This window comes from Eulemur rufifrons, chromosome 7 (assembly GCF_041146395.1).
Source record: "Eulemur rufifrons isolate Redbay chromosome 7, OSU_ERuf_1, whole genome shotgun sequence".
NCBI classification, from domain to species: domain Eukaryota; kingdom Metazoa; phylum Chordata; class Mammalia; order Primates; family Lemuridae; genus Eulemur; species Eulemur rufifrons.
This window is the reverse complement of record NC_090989.1, coordinates 198,352,438-198,371,365: the sequence shown is the minus strand read 5'-3', so window position 1 is coordinate 198,371,365 and position 18,928 is coordinate 198,352,438. Positions and strand designations below refer to the sequence as shown.

General features: G+C 36.9%; 1 protein-coding gene across 1 annotated transcript in view; it reads right to left on the bottom strand.

Moving 5' to 3' along the window:
* Positions 1 to 12,448, bottom strand: part of ZNF169 (zinc finger protein 169) — a 58,699-nt gene extending 46,251 nt beyond the window's left edge. The window contains 1 exon segment of the mRNA XM_069472080.1: positions 12,424 to 12,448. Coding sequence (XP_069328181.1) covers positions 12,424 to 12,448 — 25 coding nt within the window.
* Between the last annotated feature and the right edge of the window lie 6,480 nt (positions 12,449 to 18,928).

Below are 18,928 nucleotides of genomic sequence, written 5' to 3'. Positions count from 1 at the left end.
GGTTTCAGAGGCTGTCACAGAACTCAGGGCCAACCCAGGGAATGCAGTCAACCCAGAAGGTGGTAGGGGAGCACAGAGGTGAGGTAAAGGATGTCTGAATGCTGAGGAAGGATGAATAAGGGAGGAACCCCTGGCTCTAAAGACAGTACACTGATTCTACCCTGTGCATCAGTAAATAAAAATATTCCCCCATTTGAAGCAAGATAACTTTAGAGGAAGGGCCTAGCCTAGAAGAAGAGTGCTAGAAATGCAGTGTTGGATACCACACACACACACTACACATGCTCACATAAAATCCAGACATTCTCTGGAGGATAGGGAAGGATGCCCACTCTCACCATTTCTATTCAACATAGTATTGGAAGTCCTAGCCAGAGCAAAACTGGCAAGGAAAAGAAATAAAAGCCACCCAAATTGGAAAGGAAGAAGTAAAATTGTATCTTTTCACATGACATGATATTATATATACAAACCCTAATAATTCCACACAAAATACTGTTAGAACTAATAAATGAATTCAGCAAAGTTGCAGGATACAAATTCAACACACAAAAAAATTGGCTGTGTTCCTTATGCACTAACAATGAGCTATGTGGAAAGGAAATTAAGAAAACAATCCCATTTACAATAGCATCAAAAAGAATAAAATACTTAGGAATAAATCTAATCAAGGAGGTGAAAGACTTGTACACTGAAAACTATAAAGCCTTACTGAAAGAAACTAAAGAAGAGACAAATGAAAAGATATCCCGTGTTCATGGATTAGAATACTTATTATTGTTAATATGTCCATACTAAAAGCAACCTACAGATTCAATGAAATTCTTATCAAAATCCCAGTGGCATTTTTTGCATAAATAGAAAAATTCATCCTAAAATTCATATAGAACCTCAGGGGACCCTAAATAGACAAAACAATTCTGAAAAAGAACAAATTTGGAGGGCACACATTTCCTAATTACAAGGCTACAGTAATCAAAACAAAATACTGGCATAAAGACAGATAAATAGAACAACAGAATAGAACATATAACTCAGAAATAGATCCTCCAGTATATGCACAAATGATCTTTGACAAAGGTGCCAAGACCACTTAATGGAGAAAGGACAGTCTCTTCAACAAATGGTGTTTGGAAAACTGGATATCCACATGCAAAAGAATGAAGTCACCCCTTATCAGTCAGTGGTCCCCAACCTTTTTGTCACCAGGCACCGGTTTCATGGAAGACAATTCTTTCCACGGATGGTGGCAGTGGCAGAGAGGCAGAGCTCAGGTGGTGATGCGGGGCTCTGTTTTCCTAACAGGCCACAGACCAGTACCGGGCTCCAGCTCAAGTATTAGGGACCACAGCCTTATCTTATTCCATATACAAAAACTAACTCAAAATGGATTGAAGACCTAAACGTAAGACCTAAAACTATAAAACTCCTAGAAAAAAATCATGAGGGAAAAGCTTAATGAAATTGGAATGGGCAGTGATTTCTTGGTTATGACACTAAAAACACAGGCAACAAATGCAAAAATATAATAGATAAATGGGCCTACATCAAATTTAAAAACTTTCATGCATCAAAGGACTTAACAGACCAAAAAGGTAACCTACAGAATGGGAGAAAATATTTACAAATCATATATATGATAAGGTGTTAATATTCAGAATATATAAAGAACTCCTACAATACAAAAACAAAAAATCAAAGAACCACATTAAAAAATGGGCAAAGCAGAAGTTCTAGGCTACAATGAGCTATGATCATATTACTGCATTCCAGCTAGGCAACAGAGCGACATCCTGTCTCTTAAAAAAAAAGTTCATCAAGACAGGGATAGAATAAATCTGTTTGCATTTGCAGACAAATAAAAATTGAAAGAATTCACCACGAGAAGATCCACCCTAGTTTTCCTTCGGGAGAAGGTAAATTATCCCAAGTAAAAGGTGAAAGATGCAGGAAGTAGAGGGGTGCAGCAAAAAAGGTAAAATATAGATAAAACTAAGCAAATGTTGACTTTACCAAGCATCAGAAATTATGTCTATATACACATAGCTTGAGGTAATTTTTTAAAATGATGTCTTGCTGAGTTTTAATATACTGGGGGAATTAAAATACATGGAAACAATAGCCTGTAAACCAGGAGAGAAGTAAATGGATTTAAAATATTCTAAGATTTTTACATTGTCCAGGAAAAAGGGAAAAGTTATAAGTAACTTAGATTTTTGTTGTCATGGATACATTTTGTAATTTCTGCCACTAAACAAATTGTAAAAAAGTATATAGTTACTAAGCCAATAAAGGGAGAGATGGAAGAAAATGGGCAAACTACTTGAGTAGATATTTTTCCAAAGATGATATACAAATGGCCAAAAAGCAAATGAAAAGATGTTCAACAGCACTAATCATCAGGGAAATTCAAACCAAAACCACAATTAGTGATCACTTCACACCCATTAGAATGGCTACTATTTAAAAAACCCAGAAAATAACAAGTGTTGTCAAGGAAGTGGAGAAAATGGAAACCTAGTATACTGTTGGTAGAATTGTAAAATGGTGCAACTGCTATGGAAAACAGTATGGCAGTTCCTAAAAAAAATTAAAAGTAGAATTAACATATGATCCAACAATTCAAACTCTGGGTATATACCCAAAAGAATTGAAAGCAAGGTCTCAGAGAGAGATTTGTATTCCAATGTTCATAGAAGCATTATTCACAATAGCCAAAAGCCTAAGCAATCCAAGTGTCCATCAGCAGATGAATGTATAAACAAAATGTGGCATATCTATACAATGTAATATTATTTAGCCTTAAAAAGTAAGAAAATCCTGGCATATGCTACAACATGGATGAACCTTGAGGATGTTATGCTAAGTGAAATAAGACAATCACAAAAAAGACAAATACTTTATGATTCCACATATATAAGGCACCCAGAGTAGTAAAATTTATAGACAGAATGTAGAATGGTGGTTGCCAGGGCCTGGGAAGGCAATGGGGAGCTGTTGTTCAAAATGTATAGAGTTTCAGTTTTGGGAGATGAAAAGAATTCTGGAAATTGGTTGCACAATGAAGTGAATATACTTAACACTACTGAACTATGTAGTTAAAAATGATTAAGATGGTAATTTTATGTTATGTGTATTTTACCACAATTAAATATTTTTAAAAATTATAGAGATGAAAAACAGACTAGTGGTTGCCAGGGGCTAGGGATGTGGGGGTGCAGGGTACAGGAGATAGGTGGATGTGGTTCTAAGAGAGTAGCACAAGGGACCCTTGTAATAATGGAACTGTTCTGTATCTTGACTGTGGTGGTTGGTACTCAAGCATACATATGATAAAACTGCATGGAACTAAAAACACACATACACAAATGAGTACATGTAAAACTAGTGAAATCTGAATTAGGTGGGTGGGTGGATTACATCAATGTCAATTTCCTGGTCGTGATAATGTACTATAGTTTTGCAAGATGTTGCTATTGGGAAAAACTGGGTGAAGGGTACACGGGATCTCTGTATTATTTTTTACAACTGCATGTGCATCTACAAGTATCACAAAACTTTAAAATAAACACATGTATTATAACAGTCTTTTAAGAAAGAAAAGTACCTCTTCATCAAAGGATACTATGCACAAATTTGAAAACAAACTACAAACTAGGAAAAACTTATGTAACATATCTGGCTACTAGTTGACTTTTTGAATGTATAAAACTTGTTCAAAAATAGTAGGTGAATCTGAAACACTCTAGTAGAAAATATCAGGGCTAGGTGAAATAAAATTTTCATACAAAGCTACTAAAAATATTCAAGTTTAATCATATATTAAAGAATTAATATCAGTAATGATTTTTTTTCTTTTTCTTTTTTTTTTTTTTTTTTTTTTTTTTTGAGACAGAGTCTCGCTTTGTTGCCCAGGCTAGAGTGAGTGCCGTGGCATCAGCCTAGCTCACAGCAACCTCAAACTCCTCGGCTTAAGCCATCCTCCTGCCTCAGCCTCCTGAGTAGCTGGGACTACAGGCATGTACTACCATGCCCGGCTAAGTTTTTCTATATATATTTTTAGTTGTCCAGATAATTTCTTTCTATTTTTAGTAGAGATGGGGGTCTCGCTCTTGCTCAGGCTGGTCTCGAACTCCTGACCTCGAGCAATCCACCTGCCTCGGCCTCCCAGAGTGCTAGGATTACAGGTGTGAGCCACCGCACCCGGCCATGATTTTTTTTTCTTTTTCTTTTTTTTTTTGGGGGGGGCGGGGGGACAGAGTCTCGCTCTGTCACCCTGGCTAGAGTGTAGTGGCATCATCGTAGCTCACTGCAACCTCAAACTCCTGGGCTCAAGCAATCCTCCTGCCTCAGCCTCCCCAGTAGCTGAGACTACAGGTGCTCACCACCACACCCAGCTAATTTTTTCTATTTTTAATAGAGACGGGGTCTTGCTCTTGCTCAGGCTGGTCTTGAACTCTTGAGCTCAAATGATCCTCCCACATCAGCCTCCCAGAGTGCTAGGATTACAGGCATGAGCCACCATGCATGGCCAGTAATGGTTTTTTAAATACATTTTTATTCTTTAATCATTGCCTCAAACTGTACCAAAATGCTTATAACTTCTGTTACTTCTCCCACTCCTACTTTTTCCAGAATTTATTTTTTAAAATAGAGAGAAGACTCATTAAAGCTGTAAACCGGCCAGGTGCGGTGGCTCACGCCTGTAATCCTAGCACTCTGGGAGGCCGAGGTGGGCAGATTGTTTGAGCTCAGGAGTTCAAGACCAGCCTGAGCAAGAGTGAGATCCCGTCTCTACTAAAAATAGAAAGAAAGTATATGGACAACTAAAATACATATAGAAAAATTAGCCAGGCATGGTGGTGCATGCCTGTAGTCCCAGCTACTCAGGAGGCTGAGGCAGGAGGATCACTTGAGCCCAGGAGTTTGAGGTTGCTGTGAGCTAGGCTGATGCCACAGCATGCTAGCCTGGGCACCAGAGTGAGACTTTGTCTCAAAAAAAAAAAAAAAAAAAAAAAGCTGTAAACCTTCTCAGCACTGGCAGGCTGAGGTAGTAGCTGGCCTGGTCAGCATCACACCACAGACTCTTGGGACTGCCTGGGTGGGACAGACAAAATCTGCATCAAATGAGTCCCTAAGCAGAGTGTAATTATCAGCTCTTGTCTTGGCATCAGGAGCCCCTGAAACCATCATTATGTGGTTGCACAGACAGCCTGGATCACTTCTTCAAGATCTAGCTTCCCCTATCACTGATTTCAAATCATTCTTCTTTTGTAATATTAACATTATAAATCTGTTCAAGGTATTAGGGTGGAAAGCTTACTAAGGTGCTCATGGCATGGGTAGAGAAAGATTTCTCATGCAGAGATTAGGATAAAAAGAAGAGTTTTATTTACTTTTCCCTGGGGAAGAGGAAAAGGACCCTGCATTCGCTCCTTCCTTTCTTCTTGGCAGCAGGTAGATAACAAAAACTGCAAGGATGTCAAAGTCCAAGAGTTGGCTTCCCCACGTTTTCTTGGAGATGGGACTATCACAGGAGATGTGACTCTGTCCTCAAGCTATGGTTAAGGCTGTAGCTCGTTCTCCTGCTGTTTACTCAGGAACTCTGTAAAAGCATATTCTCAAAAAAACAATTTTGAAAGAGAGAGATTTACATCTCTTTTCCATCATTCAGCTCTTTTCAGAAGTTGTGCAAAACAGAACTCCTGCAGCGTGCCTGTGAGTGAGGGAACTCATAGGATTGATCTTTAACTGTTACTGGGGAAATTGTGGGATTAGGTAATTTCCTGTTATTTTGCAAGGCGGCCCCTTTCAAAGATATTTTCTAATTTATCTTGTGATTGTGTTGTTTAATATCCAAGTGTTATTGATTTCTAATTTATTTTTCTTATTCTATAAGATTTTAATATTTTGAAATGTATTTATTTTATTCTAATGTTCTTGTGGTATAAGGCCTAAAATTAAGGCCCAGTATTATGTATTCCCTGGCATCTAGGGAAAATCAGGAGGCTCTCAAAAGGCCTAACTGCAAGTTCCCCTCCCCCTTGCACTCCCACAGGTAAAGCCCCTAGTCAAATAACCCTCCTTATGACAGAGATGCATGTGATAAGCATGATGCCTGCTTAGCCTTCTGTAGCAGGCTTTAGTTCATGGAATGGTGTCTCTGACTCTTGTTTGGCCCACAAAACAGAAAGGACTTCATGAGAAATAAGTGGTAGTCCAGGTATCAGGAGACAAGGTGAATTTGATTTTAATGAGGAATGCATTCAGGAAATGATTCATTAACTAGAATAAGCAGAGATGAGGAAATTTTCCTCCAGGAGGAAGGCAAGAGATGGGAGTCAGCATGAAAAGATGGTGAGACGTTAGTGAAGTGGGTCAGGCAACTCAACAAATAATGCTGGATAATGCTTTAATACAAAGGAGGCCAAAGTAGTCCAGGGCAATGGTCCTCAATTCTAGCTGCTGAAGCTTAAGGGGCATACCTATGCGAATCTTTTGAACTTCCAAAAATATAGAGGTTCACTGAGCATGCTTGTAATTTACATCATTGCACCATTAGTGTCCTCATGCCAAGAATAGAGCAGAATAAAACATATCCTGTAGTACAGTTAGCAGAGATAGGCCTATTCTGAATACCATCAGTGTTCTCCCCATAGGAGGTAAATGAGCCCTGCTACATAATAGCATGCAAGTCTCAGCACAAGCCTGTGAACAGAGGCAGCGAGAGTAGCTTTGTCCATAACTGACATGGAACCCAGAAATAACCAGATCATGGCCAGTTGTAACAATGCCTGTCCATAATAATATCTAGTATGTGGACAAGATCTGATTATGTTATGAAGGCATAGCACTATGTCTGTAATTCTCTTTGTTCTGTAATGAAACCAAATTGTACTATGTCTATGCTATGATATAACGTAACACTATCATTGTTGATAGAATTCAACTACCTTACATAAATGTCATAGATACTGATTAGGAAATATATTGGGAGATTGAGTTAAAGCCTCTTCTGGATGTAATACCAATGGAGAATGACCACCCTGAGGAAGAACTTGATTTAGCTAACCATCAGCTAACTTCTAGGCTAAGTAGTTCTATATAAGTTTATCACAAGGCAAATAGGCTTATAAATGAATTCAATAAATTTGCAAGACATAAGGTCACACACAAAAGTCCATTGTATTTATATACACTAGCAATGAGCAATTCTAGAGGAATTAAGAAAATGATTCAATTTACAAAAGCATCCAAAAGAATAAAATACCTAGATATAAAGATGGCAATATTACCTAAAGTGATCTATAGATTCCATGAAATCTCTATCAAAATCCCAACAAGCCATTTTGTAGATTTCAACAACCTGATTCTAAAATTTATATGGAAAGGCAAAGGTAATAGAACAACCAACACAATTCTAGAAAAGAACAAGGTTGGAGGATTCACATTTCCCTATTTGAAGGCTTAATATGAAGCTATTATAATCAAGACAACATGGTTTTGGTGAATAAATACACATATTAATCAGGGGAGTAGAATAAAGAGCCCAGAATCATACCCACACTAAAGTAATCAGTTTTTACAAAGGCACAAAGACAATTTGTGGAGAAAGTAGTTTTTTCAACAAATGATGCTGGAACAACTGGACCTCACTGAAGTGAGGGAGGGAGGTACTGAGTTTAGTATGTTTGAAAATGAGTGGAGACTGTAAGAATAAAGACAAAAGGAACATGTCCTCTAGTTGGCAAAGTTGTTCCTTGCAGAGGTATGGGTTCACAATTTTGAAACCCCTATATGTGCATATTGGGATTGAAAAATAAGCAAATAGATGGCAAATGGTGGGGCTAGATTTCTCACTATTGGAAGGTTATAGAGAGGTTATAGATAAGCAAGGGGAGAAGGCTGCAGACAACAATGTGGTACTGGATTAGAGTTAGACACATCAGTATGAGTTCATGTTTATCTTAATACACACATGGATACACATACATATATGCATATGTAATTATAGATATAGGGTTAGTGTACACATAGGTTAGTATACGCACATATATTTACTAGCTCTGTCATCTGAGAGGACCTAGAAACAATGATACCCCCCTAGCAATGAGAACACCCAACACCCAGATCTTGGTTTGTAATACTTTTCTTTAATGTAGGAACCAGAGCTTTTGGAGGTATGGCTGGTTCTAGGGTTGATGCAGGGAATATACAAGATGTGTCTACATTATCTCATAGTACAAGAAAGTTAGGAAGTACTTATATCCATGAGTCCACAGTGATATAAATTATTGACTAAATAAATAAATGCAGGAAAACAGACAAATCTCCTGAACAGAAGAATTCCATATAATTTATGTAGATACTCAAGGAAGTAAAGGATAACTCCTTAACCTTAAGTGTAGGGTGCACACAATGACTTGCTTCCAATAAGAACAGTGTGGAAAGGGGCGGGGGAGTGACTTTACAGTGGAGAAACCTGACAAACACTACCTCAGCTAGGTGACCAACATAACATCATCAGTGAGTGGTAAGGCATATTACTGTGTGCTCATTTTCTTATTGTCCGTTCATAAATTTTCTTTCTTGAACTGTCTGTTCAAGTCTTTATGTCTCTGTTAATTGGGTTGTTTGTCTTTTTATCATTGAGTTGTAGGAGTTTTATATATTCTAGATTTAAGTTTATTATCAGATATATGTTGTGCAAGTATTTTCTCCTAGCCTCTGATTTGTCAGTTTGTTTGTTTATTGATTAATTGATTTATTGATTGAGATAGGGTCTTGCTCTGTTGCCCAGTCTGGTCTTGAACTCCTGGCCTCAAGCAATCCTCCTGACAGGGCCTCACAAAGTACTGAGATTGCAGGCATGAGCCACCACACCCAGCCTCAATTTCTTTTTAGATGGTACTCTCTTAAGGGCCAGAGATTTTTGTTTTGACAAAGTCTAATTTATCAGTACTTTTTCTTATATGGTCAATGCTTTTTGTGTTTTATCTAAGAAATCTTTGCCTACTCCAAAGAAGATGCAATGACTTTTGATACCAGCTACCCAGAGTTGAGTCAAACTTCGCAGGTTAAGAGCACTGTCCTCCACAAGACTGGCCTCACTTCAGACGCCAGCCATAAGCTCAAGAGTCTCCAGGCCATCTTCACTTCTGACCGGCTGGCTACAAATTTACTCCCTCAGGCTCTATAATATGCTGGAATGACTCAAAGAACTCAGGAAAATGCTAAGCTTATAAGTACAGTTTTACTATAGTAAAAGGATACCAGTTAGAACAGGCAAAGGGAGAGACTACAGGGCAGAGTCCAGGAGGGTTCCAAATGCAGTGTGTTACATATCAGAATGTGTTACATGTGCCTCCTGGCACACTGATGTGTATCAATACTCATAGAGTATTGCCAACCAGGGAAGCTTCCCTAAGCTTCTACAGCCAAGATTTTAAATGATTGATTAAATCATTGGCCACATCACTGAATTCAATCTCCAGCCTCCCTCCCTCCCCACTGGTAGAGCTGTGGTACCACTTAGTGCAAAGCCCCAACCCTCTAATTACATGATTTCCAGCCTGGCCAGCCCCTATCCTGAATCTCTCAATAGTTTAGACTATTGAGGGGCCTACTGTGAGTCACCTCATTAACAAACTATCCGGTGTGATTCTAGGGTCTGTGACTAATAATTAAGACACTCCTATCACTCAGGAACCAAGGGTTAGAGATTATCTCCTAGGAGCCAGGATGAAGGCCAACCTCTCTTTGGATAAAGTTAATTATTATTTATTTATTTTTTAAAGACTGGGGTCTCACTATGCTGCCCAGGCCAGTCTGGAACTTCTGGCCTCAAGTGATCCTCCCATCTCAGCCTCCTGAGTAACTCAGCTGGGATTACAGGCATGATCCACCCTGCCCAGCTGGATAAAGTTAATTCTTAACTACACAGAAACTTATATATTTAGCTTTTATAACTAAGATCTATCTTGAATTAATTTTAGTGTATGGTGTGAGGTAAGGGGTCAGAGTTCATTTTTTCCATTTGTATAACTATTAATAATTGCTCTAGCAACATTTATTGAAGACTTTTCTTTCCTCCCATTGAATTGCTTTGGTACCTTTGTTAAAAATCAATTGACCATATATGTGTATGGTCAATGGCTAGGCTATTCTGTTCATTTGATCTTTTTCTGTATCCTTCTGCAAAAATCAAACCATGCTGCCTTGATTCCCATAGCTTGATTATGGCATCAAGCAGTTCTTGAAATAGGTAGTATAAATCCTCCACCTTTTTCTTTTTTAAGATTGATTTGGCTATCTAAGTTCTTTCTATTTCTAAACAAATTATACAACCTATTTGTCAATTCCTTTTTAAGAAACCTGCTATGATCATGATTGGAAATACATTGAATCTATAGATCAGTTTGAGTAGAATTGGTATTTCACAATTATTAAGTGTAATATTGCCCATGAGTTTTATATATATGCCAAATTATCAGATTGAGGACATTTCTTTCTATTCTTAATTTTCTGAGAATTTTTTTAAATCAAAAATGGATGTTGAATTCTGTCAAGTGCTTTTGCTGTACTTTTTTAGATTATCATATGATTTATCTCCTTTATTTGTTAATGTGGTTAATTACATTGACTGATTTTATTAATTTTCAATACATTTATATTTTGAAACAATCACAAACTTGCAGAGAGATTTCAAGTACAGAACAAAGACTTGATTCTCCATCACATTGGAATACTTTACCATGAATTTTCTACAAATAACGATAATCATCACAATCATCTCAATCAGAAATTATCAGTACCATCAATCCTTATGTCATATTCAAGTTTCACCAAATTTACCTATAATGTTTAGAATCATGCATTGAAAGTAGTTTTCATATCCCCTTGGTCCACATCAGTATAGAACATTTTTCTTTGTCTTTTTTTTAATTCATGACTTTGTTTCCTGTGAGGATGACAAGCTGAGAGTTTTGTAGACTGTCCCTCAAGGTGGGTCTGCAACTTCTTCACGATTATATGCAGGTTAGACACCTTTAAACATAAAAGTAATGCTGTGTTTTCATTACATTTATTATTTGCTGTGTGATTTTGATTACTGGTGTTGTTCACATTGATTATTAGGTATGGTAGTGCCTGCCAGTCTTCTTTACTATGAAGTTACTCTTTGGCTCTTGTAATTAATAAGTATTTTGTGAATAGGTGCTTTGAAACTATGTAAATATTCCATTCCCCGTTAAACTTTTGATTGATTAATTAGTTGACTAATAACTATATGGAGGCATGGTTGCCTGTTTTTAATTAAATGGGTAATAATCCATTACTCCCATTATTTATTTTGATGTTCAAATTATCCCTGATTTGGTCAGTGGTAGCCTCTTCAAGCTGGCTTCTGTGTCCTTTTGACATGTTTTCATCATTCCTGAAGCACTCCTTTGCCTTTTGGCACCAAAAAAAGATGTTGTAGTTTTCTTTATGTACTTTCCATGTTCCAGGGCTGGAATCAGCTATTTCTTCAAGAAGCCCTGGTTCTTTCTAGTGAAGAATTGTATCCAGAAGCCAAGATCTGGGTGCCAGTTGTTCTCATTTTTGGCAAAGCATTGCTGCTCTCAGATGCTCTCAGTGGACAGAGCCAGAAAATATATGTGCATAGATACATGCATATACATACATATGCAATTTACATACCTATCTATCTATATTTCTAATTCTAGTTTTCTTGCTTTCTGTTTTGAAACCTTTTTCCCAACATTGAGAAAGCAGGTTCCCACATTATCCTTAATATTAACCCTCTTGGATATAACTCCCATGTCTCCCACCATCCTATCTAACATGGAACACCCTCATCATGCTTAGGTTCTGAGATCCCTCACTAGGCTTCCTTCCTCTGCCCCTGTATTGTTATCTTGTCATTCTGCCTGCACTGTGATACCTTGTACCAGTAATGCATGGACATCCTCCTTAATTGACTCAGATGCACACAGGATCATCTCCCTGTGTGTATGTCTTTTTCACCCTTCTTGGGCTCTGGTACCCTATGCCAGGCTACTCCTCTGCAAGAATTCCTCCCACCATGCTTGGGCTCTAATTCCCAAACCAGCCCTCTCCACTCCCACACATAGCCTGGTAGCACTCTATTTATCCTCTTTAGGCTCTGAATCCCATACTAGTTCACTGCCGCCACCCACAAACTATCCTCACTCAACTTGTCTTCTAACACCATGTGCCCAGATGCCCCCATATATGGAAATTCTCCTAACTCTACTTGGATTTCAACTCCTCATCTAGTGCTACATTTTCCAGGGTAATGTCCTCTTCCACTGCTGAGACTTAGGACTAAATTTTCAGAAAAGAAAGGAAAGGAAAATAAAGAGAGGAGCACATTGATTGATTTCAAAATATTAAACTCACCTTGGATTCCTGGAATAAACATCATTTATTCATGCATATTATTCATTTTTATATAGCTGGATTCAATTTACTATTAATACTATTTTGTTAAGAATTTTTGCATTTATGTCCAGAAATATTTTATGGTCTGTAATTTTCTTGTAATATCTTTGTCAGGCTTTGCTATTGCAGTTATGATGGTTACATAAAATATGTTCAGAAGTGCTGTCTCTATTTTCTAAAGGATTTGTGTAGGATTCATATTATTTCTTTGCTAATGCTTGATAGAATTCACCAGTGAAGCCATCTATTCCTGGAGTTTTATTTAAATAAAAACATTTTTAATTATATATTTAACAAATTTTCTATTTTTTCTTGAGTCAATTTTGCTAAATTGTGTCTTTCAAGGAATTTGTCCATTTCATCTAAGTTGTTGCATTTGTTCACAAAATGTTGTTGTTCATAATATTCTTCTATTATCATTTTTAATATCTGTAAAGTTTGTAGTGGTAGCCTCACTATTATTCCAGATACTGGTAATTTTTGTTTTCTCTTTTTCTTTATTAGTCTCGCTAGCAATTGTGTTAATCTTTTGTTTTAATTTTGATGCTATTAAATTATTCTATTTTGTCTCTTCTCTATTTCATTGATTTAAGCCCTTATCTTTATTTTTTTTTTACTTCTGCTGACTTAGAATTTAACTTGCTCTATTTTCCTAGCTACTTAAGGTAGAGGTTTAAACCAGTGATTTCAACCTTTTCTTCTTTTCTAATATGAACACTCAAAACTATACACTTCCTTCTCTCTTAAGCACTCCTTTAGCTACACCCAAAAATTTTGATGGGTTGTGTTTTAGTTATCATTTAGTTCAAAATATTTTCTATTATACCTTGAGATTTCTTCTTTGACCTATAGAATATTAAGAAGTATAATAATTTAGCAGGGCATGGTGGTGTGTGCCTATAGTCTCAGCTACTTGGGAAGCTGAGGCAGAAGGATCTCTTGAAGCCAGGAATTTGAGGCTGCAGTGTTCTATGATCACACCTGTGAATAGCCACTACACTCCAACTAGGGCAACATAGCAAGACCCTGTTGAGAAGAAGAGTAGGAGGAGGAAGGGGAGGGGGAAGAGAAGGAGGAGGAGAAGAAGAAGAGTAGTATTGTTTACAGTCTACATTCTTGGGACAATTCTAGATATTTTTTGTTATTCATTTCTAATTTCCATTGTAATCAGGGAATATAATCTATATAATTTCCAGCCTTTTAAATTGAGACTTGTTTTATGGCCAAGCATATGGGTCAATCTGGGTGAATGTTTAAATGCACTTGAAAATAATGTGTATTATAATATGTATTCTGCTGTTGTAGGGTAGAGTGTTTTATAAGTGTCAAGTTAGTCAATGTGGTTGATAGTGTTGTACAAGCCTCCTTTATTATTTATTTTCTGCCTACTTTTTATCAATTATTGAAATCTCCTATTAATAATTATGAATTTTACCATTTCTCCTTTTAGAGCTCTCAGTTTTTGCTTCATCTCTCTTATTAATGTGTTTATAGTTGTTATGTATTCCTGATGGGATTGACTCTTATATCATTATCAAATGTTCTTCTTTGCCTTTAATCATCACTTTTTTTCTTAAGTCTATTTTATGTGAGATTAGTATTGGCACGCTTTTCAGGTTACTCTTTACGTGCACTATCTTTTTCATCCTTTTACTTTCAACCTCTTTGTGTCTTTGAATTTAAAGTGTGTCTCTTGTAGACAGCATATAGTTGGATCTTTGTAAAATCCATTTTGTCAATCCCTGTCTCTTAATTGGAGTATTTAGTAAATTTACATTTAATATTATTCTGTGGACACCCTGCAGAAGCAAGATGAACCCTTACCCCAAATTTGGTTCCGATGTCAAAATTAGTGACAACACATCCACACACCAAGAGCATGAAAAATTTTATTACATAATTAGAATTTCCATGAAGATCAGGGTAACTTCCAAGCAGATCCAAAAATGGCTTGAGGTAGCTGGGAAAGGAGACTGCCTTGGGGTATTTATGGTATGTCTGGGGTGAGGATTCCATGAGTGGCTTCAACTTCCCACCACCATCAAAGTAGGGCACCCAGGCTTAGCTCTCAACTTGACTAAATATGAGGAAGGAGAAGAGGGAGTGATGAAGTTTAAAATCTGTCATCAAATATTATAAAGTTGAACTAGACTCTTTAATATAAATGTAATTGCTAATAAGATAGGATTTACATTTGCAATTTTGCTATTTGTTTGCTATATTTCATTTATTTTCACACTCTGTTATCAGGTACTTAATGTTTAGAATTGTCTTCTTGATGAGTTGAACCTTTTTTTACTATGAAATATTATTTAGTGCTAGTATTATTCATGCACTGAAGTCTACCATGTCTAGTATTAATACAGCGACTTCAGCTTTTTTATGCCTAGTGTTTGCATAGCATATCTTTTTCCAACCTTTTACTTCTAACCTGTAGGTATCTTTATATTTAAAGGGGATTTCTTAAAGACAGCTTATATTTAGATCTTACCTTTTTATTGAGTCTGACAATTTCTGCTCTTTAATTTTTCTGTTTATCCACCATTTACATTTAAAATAATTACTCATGTACCTGAGTATAGATATACAATCTCTTTTTTTTTTTTCTGAGACAGAGTCTCGCTCTGTTGCCTGGGCTCGAGTGCCATGGTATCAGCCTAGCTCATAGCAACCTCAAACTCCTGGACTTAAGCAATCCTTCTGCCTCATCCTCCCAAGTAGCTGGGACTATAGGCATGCACCACCATGCCTGGCTAATTTTTTCTATATATTTTCAGTTGTCCAGTTAATGTCTTTCTATTTTTAGTAGAGACGGGGTCTAGCTCTTGCTCAGGCTGGTCTCAAACTCCCGAGCTCAAACGATCCTCCTGCCTCGGCCTCCCAGAGTGCTAGGATTACAGGCATGAGCCACTGCAGCCAGCCTTGAGGTAATTTTTATATAGTCTAAGATAAGGATTCAACTTCATTCTTTTACATGTGGACATTTAGTTTTCCCAGCACCATTTGGTGAAAAAAAATTATCCTTTCCCTTTTGAATGGTCTTGGCATCCTTGTTGAAAATCAGTTGATCATATACATAAATGTGAGGGATAATTTCTGGGTTTTATTCTATTCCAGTAGTTTACACATCTGGCCTTAGGCCAATACCTTAATGTGTATACCATGGAGTTCTACTCAGCCACAAAAAACCAATGGTGATATAGCACCTCTTGTATTATCCTGGATAGAGCTGGAACCCATTCTACTAAGTGAAGTATCCTAAGAATGGAAAAAGCACCACATGTACTCACCACCAAATTGTTTTTAACTGATCAGCACTTAAGTGCACATATAGTAGTAATGTTCATTGGGTGTTGGGCAGGTTGGGGGGGGGGGAGGATGGGATGGGTGTATACACACCTAATGGGTGCGGTGTGCACCATCTGGGGGATGGACACGCTTGAAGCTCTGACTTGGGTGGGGCAAGGGCAATATACGTAACCTAAACATTTGTACCCTCATAATATGTTGAAATTAAAAAAAAATTTTTTTAAATCCCTTTTTTATTCCTATAAATTAAAACAAAAAAGAAAACAACCCGATTCAAAAAAAAAAAATGGGCAAAGGATGTGAATAGACGTTTCTCTTTAAAAAGTATCTACATAGTCAGTGAGCACATGAAAAGATGCTCAGCATCGTTTGCTGTTAATATCATTAGCCATTAGAAAAATGGAAACCAAACCACAATCAGATACCACTTCAAATCTACTAGGCTGGTGTCTTAGTTTATTTAGTGTTACTATAAAGGAATACCTGTGACTGGGTAATTTTTAAGGAAAATAAATTTATTTGGCTCACAATTCTGATTTCTGGAAAAGTTCAAGAATCAGCATCTGCATCTGGTGAGGGCCACAGGCTGCTTCCACTCATGGCTGGTATGTGCAGAGATCACATGGCAAGAGAGGAAGCAAGGGGAGGGTAGGTACCAGGTCTTCTTAACAACCTCATTACTGCAAGGATGGTACCAAGTCATCCATGAGGTATTTGTCCCCATGACTCAAACACCTCCCATCAGGCTCCACCTCATGTTGCCCCCTCCAAATCTCATGCTGCAATTTAATTTCCAAACATCCAAACTATAGCAGATGTCTATAATTTTAAAAAAAACAACAAAATAACAAGTGTTGAAAAGTATGTGAAGAATCCTCAAGCATTGCTGGTGAGAATGTTAAATAGTGTAGCTGCTAAGGAATACAGTTTGATGATTCCTCAAAATACTAAATATAGAATTACCATATGATCCAGCAATCCCACTCTTAGGTATATATTCAAAAGAACTGAAAGCAAGAATTCAAACAGATATTTGTATACTAATAGTCATAGCAGCATTATTCATGACAGCCAAAAGGTGGAAACAACCCAAGTGTCCATCAGCTGTTGAATGGATAAACAAAATGTGCTAGCTATATGCATACAATGGAATATTATTCATTCATAAAAACAAATGACATTTTGATATATGTTACAACATGGATGACACTTGAAAACATTATGCTTAAGGAAATAAGCCAGACACAATAGGACAAATATCGTATAAGTCCACTCATATCAGGTACCTAGAATAGGCAAATTCACAGAGGAAGAAAGTGAGATAGCAATTACCAGAGGCTGGGGGAAAGAGAAAAGGAAGAATATTGTTTAATGGGTACAGAGTTTATGTTAGGGATGATAAAATTTGGGGTATGTGTAGTGGTAATGGTTATACAACATTGTGAATATATTTTATGTCATTGAATTGTATATTTACAAATAGTTAAAATGATCAATATTAAGTTATGTATATTTTATCACAATAAAAGGATGTTTTAAAAAATTGGCTGGGTGTGGTGGCTAACACCTGTAATCCCAGCACTTTGGAAAGCTGAGGTGGGAGGTCAGGAGTTTGAGACCACCCTGGGCAATATAGCGAGACCTCATCTCTACAAAAATATAAAAAAAAATTAGCTGGGCATGGCAGCACATGCCTACAATTGGGAGGCTGAGGCAAGAGAATCACTTGAGCTCAGGAATTCAAGGTTACAGTGAGCTATGATTGTGCCACCACACTCTAGCCTAGGTGACAGAGCAAGACCCTATCTCTTAAAAAACAAACAAAAAAACAATAGTATATGCTTGGCTAAGAGCAAAGGGATCCCTAATTTCAATTGGCTCTACAAAACTACCTTAGGAGCATAAATTGTTATCAGTTTCAATGTCTTTCTTTCCAGAACTGTTTAACAATTACAAACCATGTTACAATGTATTTTCTGAATATACCTCATTTTATACATATTAGCATGTACTCTTTTTTTTTCACTTATACTGTTTACTTGGTACTTACATTTTCTACACAAAATTCATTCTCTCTTAATCCTCCCACTCTAATATTTTCTGATAATGAAAGTCAAGAAAAAGTGAACATTTGCATAAAAGCTTCTTAGGAATCTCTTTCTAGGTCTTTCCAGGTTGATTCTTGTCACTGGTTCATGCATCCTTTCTGCCATGAAGTAGGTTCAATTTTATCATCCTCTTCCTCAAACCTGCCTTTTTCTTTTTTCTTTTTTCTTTTTTTATTTCAGGATATTATTGGGGTACAAACATTTTGGTTACATGTTATGACTTTGCCACACCCAAACCATGATTTGAGGCGTGCCCTTCCCCCCTACAACGCTCACCGCATCCATTAATTGTGAGTTTACGCCCCCCCCAATCTCCCAACCCCCAAAGAATATTACTATTGTGTGAGCACCTTAGTGTTGATCAGTCAGTGCCAATTTGATGGCGAGTACATGTGATGCCTATTCTTCCATTCTTGTGATACCTCACTTTGGAGGATGGGCTCAAACTCTATCTAGGAAAATATAACAGGTGCTAGATTACTGTCGTTTTTTATAATTGAGTAGTATTCCATTGCATACATATACCATATTTTATTAATCCACTCATGGATTGACGGGCACTTGGGTTGTTTCCACATCCTTGCTATAGTGAATTGTGCTGCCATAAACATTCAAGTGCAGATGTCTTTATTATAGAATGACTTTTGTTCCTTTGGGTAGATGCTTAATAGGGCTATTCTTAAAGTACATTTCAAAAAGCTAGATTTCTGAATCATGTGGTATTTACACATAATTTTAAAAGATTTTGCAAAACAGCTTTCCAAAATTACTATACCAATTTACATTACCATATACTTCACAATTTATTAATACATTCTGAACACATGCTAGCCAACACAGACATTATTCAACTTTTTAAAACTTTGCCAGTGTGATAGATAAAAATTCTATCTTACTATTCTCTAAATTTTCATTTCCCTAATTATTTCACCAATGATGGTGTTGAGCATTTTTTAATGCTTATCCTCCTGTGAATTTCCTGTTTATAAATTTTCCTAATTTTCTTTTAAGTTGTGTGTCAGTTGAGTCCTCCAGGAAGCAGATGC